This window comes from Elephas maximus, chromosome 9 (genome assembly GCF_024166365.1).
Source record: "Elephas maximus indicus isolate mEleMax1 chromosome 9, mEleMax1 primary haplotype, whole genome shotgun sequence".
Lineage (NCBI taxonomy): Eukaryota > Metazoa > Chordata > Mammalia > Proboscidea > Elephantidae > Elephas > Elephas maximus.
Genome location: NC_064827.1, coordinates 76218217 through 76227632, shown reverse-complemented (window position 1 = coordinate 76227632; position 9416 = coordinate 76218217). Strand labels below are relative to the sequence as shown.

Here is a 9416-nt window from a genome sequence, read left to right as displayed (position 1 = left end):
TATCATTTAAATTCTATAGAGGTATCCTTTTATACTTGGCAGTTTATTTTACTTAAAAGGAAATTTTAAGACAGAAGAAACAACAATTAAAAGCTAGCATTTTATGTATGAAATTAACTGCCTTACAGTTAAAAAAAAAACTTTTACATATATTACCTTATTTAATCATAACAGCCTTGTAAGGAGGCAGAATTATATTCACTTTACAGACTACTAAATAGAGCCTCTGGGAGGTTAAGTGACTTGGCCTAAGTCACATAGCTAGCGACAGAACTCAAACTCACATACCGTTTTTCTCCTTCCAAAGGCCATAATATTTCCCCTTTCACTCTATCTGACACAGAGTGCCCTCCTCAATGCTTTCCAACAACAACAGAAATATGTGAAGAATAGAAAATGCATTATATGTTACTTTTTCTTTTGTGTGTGGGGAAGCAAAAGTTCTTTTTTAATTATAGAATTCACTTTTAAAAATTGAAAACAAAAAAGGTGATTTACACAAAAAACAATGATTTATACCAAGTATTGTTCCTAGCTCAGGTATTAGGGAGACATTTTTATTTTACTCCAATGTTGTTTAGTGAAGGTTAAGGAAGTTAGTTAATTATTCCCAGTCCCTTAATAAAATAAACATCTACATGATCAACACAAGAGAATAAATATAGCACTTCTAAAAACATTTCCAAAAATCTTTGTCAGATTCAAAGTAATCATCAAATTCTTTTTATTTCCCATTGAAAGAAATATTTGAAAATTGACTCTCAAGTGGTGGTTTACTTCAAGAGCTCCTAAAATTTCTTTTCATTGTATATTTCTGTTATTGACATTACCACTACTCTACAACTTTCAACATGCTTTCACATAGAACATCTCATCTGATTTTTGAAACAACCCAGTAAGATAGGCAGGACAGAAACCTCTGCTGTTTAATAGATGAAGAAACTAAGGTTTGGGAGGTTGGTTTTTTTCAAAGTCATATGTCCTTCTATCTTCTACCTGAATGTTCCCTCCAACAAGCCTTGTAGTAAGATCTCAATTATCTGGGTCTCAATATTCAATTTTTAATTACATACTTTCTTTTCCTTCCTGTTGTATGCCTTTCGATTATTTATTAATTCCTCTTTCAGAAAGGAAGACTTAGAAGCTAAGTCATATTCATTCCTAATCAGTCCTAACTCTTTTCAGCTTTCTGAGATCAGATGGGAAGCGGAAATCTATTTTCTTACGCATAGGAGCACAAGTGAAATGAACTGGCTTAAATTACTGGATAAAATCTACATTTGCCTCTTGCCTATTATCAAAATATTCAGAAAATATATAATTACTCTATATCCTAAAACAAAATATAAGTCCTATAAACCCAAAGGAGCCCTGGTGGCACAGTGGTTAAGAGCTCAGCTGCTAACCAAAAGATCAGCAGTTTGAATCTACCAGCCGCTCCTTGGAAACCCTATAGGACAGTTCTGCTCTGTCCTACAGGGTCACTATGAGTTGGAATGAACTTGACAGGCAACAGGTTTGTTTTTTTTTTTTTTTTTTTTAAATAAACCCAAAACTCAAGATGACAACTTAGTCAATACAAGTTAAAAATCAAACTGCCAACACTCAAATCCTGGCTCCACATCTCCTCAGCTGTGTGACCTCCTGGTCAAGTTTCTTTATCACTTGGGGCTTCAGATTCCTCAGCTCTAAAGTAGGTATAAAAAAACGCATTCACTAGGATTAAAATAGATAATGCACATATGGTGTTTGGTACAGTATCTGGTACTTGGTTAAGTATTGATAACTTGGCACTGATATTATTATAGGCACTTAACATTTAGTAAACTAGGTTTGCCTACGCATTTCCCTGTTCAATCCATTTCTATACTTTATATGAGAAACATATTAATGATCACACTTTGGAATATTTAGCATAAAATACTTGGTTTTAAACAAATGTTGCAACCACCAACACAATCTTCTTTGGAAGTTCACCAGATATCACTTTTATGGATTTAGAAAGAGAGTTCCAAAAGGTTACCACAATCAATTAAGGGTGAGGGTGAAACTGAGAGCTTTGTTTTTCAATGGAAATGAACTTCAATATATACATAAAATTTGCTTGAAATGACATGAACTTTTAATGTGGCCAAACTGTGATTTCTACCTTGATACTGGGCTGATGCAACCCAAAGGGTCAGTGTTGTGGTGGTATTACAAGCCCTGACGAGATGGATGATGCAACCACTATAGTAAGAATGGAGTCAACTCTGAGTCACCAGCATATACTTTGAGGAGCACTAAAGGAGAAGGGAAAATTCTTGAGAACTGACTCATCATCTTAGTGAACTGTGTGTGAGATGTTTCAGTGCAATATGGACACTGTATTGCAAGTACCCATGAGTATCAAGGGTACATTAAGATGCCCAACATAGTGGGAAAAATATTGGGGTCATCAGTTCCTCACTATGATAATGCCCCTAGTATTTTCTGTAAGAATCTCAAAAATTTTATATCAGAGCTTTGGCCTACTTATAGTAGGTTATTCAAAAACATTTGTTGAATGAATGAATAGAACGAATGAGGAAGTTAAACGCACTGGCTATGGATTTAAGCAGATCTGGATATCAATCCGATTTAACTTTAACCCGTTATTAATCTTTTTCTGTCTCAGTTTTCTCAACTGCAAAATGGGAAATGCCTACCAAGTACTTAATGGTAAAGGCCAAACAAATCAGAAATAGCACATAGAACAATGCTTGGAATATGTTCTTGTTGCGTGCCATGGAGTCAATTCCTACTCATAGCAACCCTATAGGACAGAGTAGAGCTGGCCCACAGGGTTTTCAAGGCTGTGAACCTTTATGGGAGCAGACTGCCACATCTTTCTCCTGTGGATCAGTTGGTGGGTTCCAACCGCCACCTTTTATTAGCAGCTGAGTGCTTTAACCACTGTACCACCAAGACTTCTGCTCGGAATATTGTAAGCCTTTAAGTAAACAGTAGCCTCTTATTTCTTGCTAAAGGATGTTATACAAGAGCAAGACACTATCAAGACTCCTTTTGTCTGTCAAATGCTTTTAGCACAATCAGACCTTTTCCAGAAGAATGAAGAGAGTTAAGACATCAAAAACAAGGGATGAGGAAGACCTTGTAAATGATAACCGGAACCACAAAAGGAAACGATGGGTAAGGGAGAAGGGGTTACAAGCTATTAAGAGTGATATATCCAGGGTGGGGGCGGATAGCTTTAATAAGCTCTTTTTTTTTCTGGAGAGCGCTACCATAGTGGGGACTCAGGGCATGGAGGCAACTACTTTGGCCAGGTCGGTGCTGTGACTTACCGTGGGGCAGAGCAATTTTGAAAGGCCTGGTATAGACAAAGATACTGGGCAGGGGTAAAGCGAACATACAACTTTCTGAGAGGAGCCGTTATTAGCGGCCAGACAGAGCCCAGACCAGGATACGATGATCAACACTCTGGACCCGGCAGTGGCTGTGAAGGACAGAAGCACTGGACTGTTCTGATGTGAACCCAACATCTACCCTGAGACCCCGCAGTCTAGGACAAGATTGAGGCGGGGGAGAGGAGGGGACCTTTTGCGGCTTCTAGCTGAGACGGAGGAGCGGAGAGAGGGCAGCGGAAGAGGGAAGGCCTCAAGGCTCATAGCCCCGGGGGATCCCGCACTCCGGACAATCGCCTATCCCCTGGGGCCCAGCGTAAAGGCGGGACCTCAGCGGCGGAAACGGCCCTAGAGTGAGAGGTCGCGCGAGGGACAGGCAGCTGTTGAGCCAATGGTTCCCGCTCAGGGGGCGGATATTGCCGCCCATTGATGGTTAGTGGAGAGACATGCGGCCAATGAAACTGCCCAGGAGGCGTAACAGTGACGTTAATTGCGGAGGAGGCCGCTTCGAATCGGCGGTGGCCAGCTTAGTAGCCTGGGCCAATCAGCGGCCTCCAACGAGCAGCGCCTTCGCCAATCGGCGGCCTCCACGACAGGGCTGGGGGGAGGGTATATAAGGGGAGTCGGCGACGGCGCCGTCGACGCCGACCGAGACATCACTGACTGACCGATTTGGGTGTTTTGAGAGTGCCGGGGTAAGCGCCGCGGCCTTCTTCTCCAGCCTTATCTTTCGCTTCGGCAGCTACGCCTCCTCACCTCAGGCTCCGGTCTTTTTCAGGTCGGTAATTCTCGTGCGCTTCCGTGCTGCGCCCTGTGAGTGAATTGCCAGCGACGTCCTGCCTGCCTGCTGACCGACTGGCCGACTGCGCCGGCAAAATGAAACTCTCCCTGGTGGCGGCGGTGCTGCTGCTCCTCGGCGCGGCTCATGCCGAGGAGGAGGACAAGAAGGAGGACGTGGGCACGGTGGTCGGCATCGACCTGGGGACTACTTACTCCTGGTAAGTAGAATTTGTGGAAGGGGAGAATGGGGTGTGGCCTCCTGGGGTGGTGTGAGAAGTGCGGTGCTGATTTTGGTCGTTTTCCGTCAGCGTCGGGGTGTTCAAGAACGGCCGCGTGGAGATTATCGCCAACGATCAGGGCAACCGCATCACGCCGTCTTATGTGGCTTTCACCCCGGAAGGGGAGCGTTTAATCGGCGATGCAGCCAAGAACCAGCTAACTTCCAACCCTGAGAACACGGTCTTCGACGCCAAGCGGCTCATTGGCCGCACTTGGAACGACCCTTCTGTGCAGCAGGACATCAAGTTCTTGCCTTTCAAGGTCCGACCAGCTTTTTCTTTTTCGGAGAGAGGCTAGGAGGTGGTGGTGGTGGTGAAGAAGTAACTGAGAAAGCGTTGAGACAGCAAAAAAGGTCATAAAAACGGTCTATACAACTTTAAAACGACTTTTCTCGACAGTGTTCTTTAGTCCTTTAAGTTTTAATTAGTATGTTACAAAACATAAAACAGAGTAGTAGGGAAACAAAAAGAATTTAACACACAACTGTGTCTACAAAGTTTGAGACAGGTTAAAACTGAATACGTTTGTCTCTGTGGCACCTACCTAGGCTCTTTAGTAATCCTGGTCAATTTTCAGCTCCAAGATAAATCACACTATGAGGGGAGGAAATGAGTGTCAGACAGTCCTCTTTTTAGGGTTCAGAATGTCTTTGCGTCTGTGTCTTAAAATTGTTGTTCTTTAAAATAGGTGGTTGAAAAGAAAACTAAACCATACATTCAAGTTGACATTGGAGGTGGGCAAACAAAGACCTTTGCTCCTGAAGAAATTTCTGCCATGGTTCTCACTAAAATGAAGGAAACTGCTGAGGCTTATTTGGGAAAAAAGGTAAATACTTCTAGAACAGTGTTAGGATTCCCTCCCCTCTTGGTTGACTGTTATGTATAGATTGCCGTCATGATTTTAATATTTTTTGAATGACATCATTCAGGAAATATTTTCTGAATTACTGTATGCCAGGCATTTTTCATGTGTAATCATTTAGTGCTTTCAGTTACGTGTTTAGAAATAAATGTAATTTCATACCCATCTTGGAAATAAACTAGCTTAGAGACTAAATTGATGGTTTATTTGTAATTTAAATAAAGGTTAAACCATCATGTGACAAGATATACCTAATAATCTTTTGTTACTTTCTTAGGTTACCCATGCAGTTGTTACTGTACCAGCCTATTTCAATGATGCCCAGCGCCAAGCAACCAAAGATGCTGGAACTATTGCTGGACTGAATGTTATGAGGATCATCAATGAGCCGTAAGTATTAAATTCATGGGTGTGGCATGTTTACCAAATCAAAGAAACGTGAACTTGACTAAGCATTTTTCTTTTTCCTTTTATCCACCTAACAGTACAGCAGCTGCTATTGCTTATGGCCTGGATAAGAGGGAGGGTGAGAAGAACATCCTGGTGTTTGACCTGGGTGGTGGAACCTTCGATGTGTCTCTTCTCACCATTGACAATGGTGTCTTTGAAGTCGTGGCCACTAACGGAGACACTCATCTGGGTGGAGAAGACTTCGATCAGCGTGTCATGGAACACTTCATCAAGCTGTATAAAAAGAAGACTGGCAAAGATGTTAGGAAAGACAACAGAGCTGTGCAGAAACTCAGGCGTGAGGTAGAAAAGGCCAAACGGGCCCTGTCTTCTCAGCATCAGGCAAGAATTGAAATTGAGTCTTTCTATGAAGGAGAAGACTTCTCTGAAACCCTAACTCGGGCCAAATTTGAAGAGTTAAACATGGTATGTTGTTTTTTTCTTTGCTAATGAGGATTAGTTATACTCTGAATTTAGGACAGTGCATCCAGGTGTCACAGGTATCATATTGTGTCTCTTTTTCTAGGACCTGTTCCGTTCTACCATGAAGCCTGTCCAGAAAGTGTTGGAGGATGCTGATTTGAAGAAGTCTGATATTGATGAAATTGTTCTTGTCGGTGGTTCTACCCGAATCCCGAAGATTCAACAACTGGTTAAAGAGTTCTTCAATGGCAAAGAGCCATCCCGAGGCATAAACCCAGATGAGGCTGTGGCATATGGTGCTGCTGTCCAGGCTGGTGTACTGTCTGGTGATCAAGATACAGGTAGGTCAATGTCACAGCATGTTCCATAATGGCTTCAGCAGCAATAGAATGTGAGCAGCTTGTCCAAGGTTACATAGCTAGTAAAAACCTGTGGCAATCTTGGGAGACTTCACCTTACTGTGTGTATTGCACTGCCTCTAACACATGACCGAGTGGCAAAGAGATGGTGAACACAGTTCATAGGGAGGTTGCTTAGTAGTGCTCCTTTGATTCTTGAATTAGAGCTTATCTTGGTTAACTTATTTTTGCAGGTGATCTGGTGCTGCTTGATGTATGTCCCCTTACACTTGGTATTGAAACTGTGGGAGGTGTCATGACCAAACTGATCCCAAGAAACACTGTGGTACCCACAAAGAAGTCTCAAATCTTTTCTACAGCTTCTGACAATCAGCCAACTGTTACAATCAAGGTCTATGAAGGTAATTACTTACATTTGTTAATACCGTGGTATACTTTAGAAAACATGATTTCTTTAATATACTGTACTGAAATGGCTAGGGAAGTATCTGCTAATTTTAGGTAAGGGTCTTACTTTGATTAGTGTGGGGTTTTGTGGTCAGCACTGAAATCTTCTCATTAAAAGTAACTTCTGAGTTGGCTTAGAATATAAGAATGAGATGAAATTCAGTTAAGTCCCAGTTGGCGCTTCTCGTAGTCTAGTAAGACCGAGCCACTTCTAGCTTGATATAGAGTGTCCTTGCCTCCTATACACTGTCAGGATTCAGATCTACCAATGTTTGTCAATAACAAGATTTTGTAACTTCTAGGTGAACGACCCCTGACGAAAGACAATCATCTTCTGGGTACATTTGATCTGACTGGAATTCCACCTGCTCCCCGTGGGGTCCCACAGATTGAGGTCACTTTTGAGATAGATGTGAATGGCATTCTTCGAGTGACAGCTGAAGACAAGGGTACAGGGAACAAAAATAAGATCACAATTACCAATGACCAAAATCGTCTGACACCTGAAGAAATTGAAAGGATGGTTAATGATGCTGAGAAGTTTGCTGAGGAGGACAAAAAGCTCAAGGAGCGAATTGATACTAGAAATGAATTGGAAAGTTATGCCTATTCTCTAAAGAATCAGATTGGAGATAAAGAAAAGCTGGGGGGTAAACTTTCCTCGGAAGATAAGGAAACCATGGAAAAAGCTGTAGAGGAAAAGATTGAATGGCTGGAAAGTCACCAAGATGCTGACATTGAAGACTTCAAAGCTAAAAAGAAGGAGCTAGAAGAAATTGTTCAGCCAATTATCAGCAAACTCTATGGAAGTGCAGGCCCTCCCCCAACTGGCGAAGATGAAACAGCAGACAAAGATGAGTTGTAGACACTGTTCTGCTAGTGCTGTAATATTGTAAATACTGGACTCAGGAACTTTCGTTAGGAGAAAATTGAGAGAACTTAAGTCTCGAATGTAATTGGAATCTTCACCTCTGAGTGGAGTTGAAAATGCTATAGCCTAAATGGCTGTTTACTGCTTTTCATTAGCAGTTGCTCACATGTCTTGGGGTGGGGGGAGAGAAGGAATTGGCAATCTTAAAACACTGGGTAAAAAACAATGGGTTGGGAGTGTGCTCACCTCAGAAATGTTCTATTTAACAATTGGGTCATGTACATCTGGTGTAGGAACTTTTTTCTACCATAAGTGACACCAATAAATGTTTGTTATTTACACTCGTCTAATTTTTGTGATAAGCTTTCATTAGGTTATCTATTTTAGGAATATAGCCAAAATGTAAGGTTATATTTTTTTTTGGAGGGGGTGGTAGATGCTTGGGACACTTGGGGATGGGATAAGGAAACATTTCTATTCGATACTTTAAAAGGCTTTGCCTGTCCTTGCGGAGGGGAGGTTCATCCACATCCTTACTTAGGCAAGGACTGTTTCACGGTGTCCATAAGTACTTTTCTGAAACCATTTGAAATTTTCTTTCTCCTTAAAACTCATTCTGGTGGCCTTCTATTTATAGCTGCTTGAATTCTTCTGTCTTAAGAATTGGTGGAGTGATTGCCCATGTTAACTTGACGTGTTGTCAGGTGCTGTGGAGTAGCTTCTGACTCAGTAACCCTACATTCAACAGAGCAGTGCCCTGTCCTGTGCCATCCTCATAATCGTTTGCTATGTTTGAGCCTATTGTGGAGCCACTGTGTTAATCCATCTTGTTGAGGGTGTTCCTCTTTTTTGCTGACCGTCTACTAAGCATGATGTCCTCCAGCGACTGGTGACTGGTCCCTTCTGATAACATGCCCAAAGTACATGAGATGAAGTCTTGCCATCTTCATTTCTAAGGAGCACTCTGGCTGTATTTCCAAGACACGTGTTCATTCTGGCAGTTCATGGTATATTCAATATTTTTTGTCAATGCTGTAATTCAAAGGCATTGATTTCACTGTCCAACTTTTGCATGCATATGAAAAAAACCCCCAAAGATCCGTTGCCATCGAGTTGATTTTGACTCATTGTGACCCTATAGAACACAGTAGAGCTGCCCCATATGGTTTCCAAGGACTACCTGGTAGATTCAAACTGCTGACCTTTTGGTTAGCAGCTGTAGCTCTTAACCACTATGCCAGGAGAATTTTTGCATGCATATGAAGCGATTGAAAATACCATTGCTTGGGTCAGGTGCTCCTTAGTCCTCAAAGTGACATCTTTGGTTTTTAACACTTTAAAGGAGGTCTTTTGCAGCAGATTTGCGTAATGTGCAATATGTACTGGGATTTATAATTTTAGGATGTTGTGTATTTTCAACCCTAGTTGTCAGAGTCTTTATCACTGGAATTTCATTGGTGGTAGTGGGGGGGACCCAGGATGATAACCATGAAACTACACTAAACCCCACTACAATTTTGGATTAAAGGCAGAGGTTTATATAAAAACAGGTTTATGATT

At 41.8% G+C, this 9416-nt stretch overlaps 1 protein-coding gene across 1 annotated transcript; it reads left to right on the top strand.

The window, feature by feature from the left end:
• Positions 1-3999: 3999 nt before the first annotated feature.
• Positions 4000-8195, top strand: HSPA5 (heat shock protein family A (Hsp70) member 5). The gene is made up of 9 exons (XM_049895360.1): positions 4000-4081; positions 4165-4384; positions 4475-4706; positions 5133-5270; positions 5584-5696; positions 5792-6182; positions 6283-6520; positions 6772-6939; positions 7288-8195. Exons 2-9 carry the CDS (start codon positions 4263-4265, stop codon positions 7848-7850), a joined length of 1965 nt encoding a protein of 654 aa, XP_049751317.1. The 5' UTR covers positions 4000-4081; positions 4165-4262; the 3' UTR covers positions 7851-8195.
• The last annotated feature ends 1221 nt before the right edge of the window (positions 8196-9416 follow it).

Coding starts and splice junctions, on each gene's coding strand:
- HSPA5 (XM_049895360.1), top strand. CDS start 4,263: ATGAAACTCTCCCTGGTGGCGGCGGTGCTGCTGCTCCTCGGCGCGGCT. Junction 5,697..5,791: donor ATGAGGATCATCAATGAGCC/GTAAGTATTAAA, acceptor TCCACCTAACAG/TACAGCAGCTGCTATTGCTT. Junction 6,940..7,287: donor TACAATCAAGGTCTATGAAG/GTAATTACTTAC, acceptor TGTAACTTCTAG/GTGAACGACCCCTGACGAAA.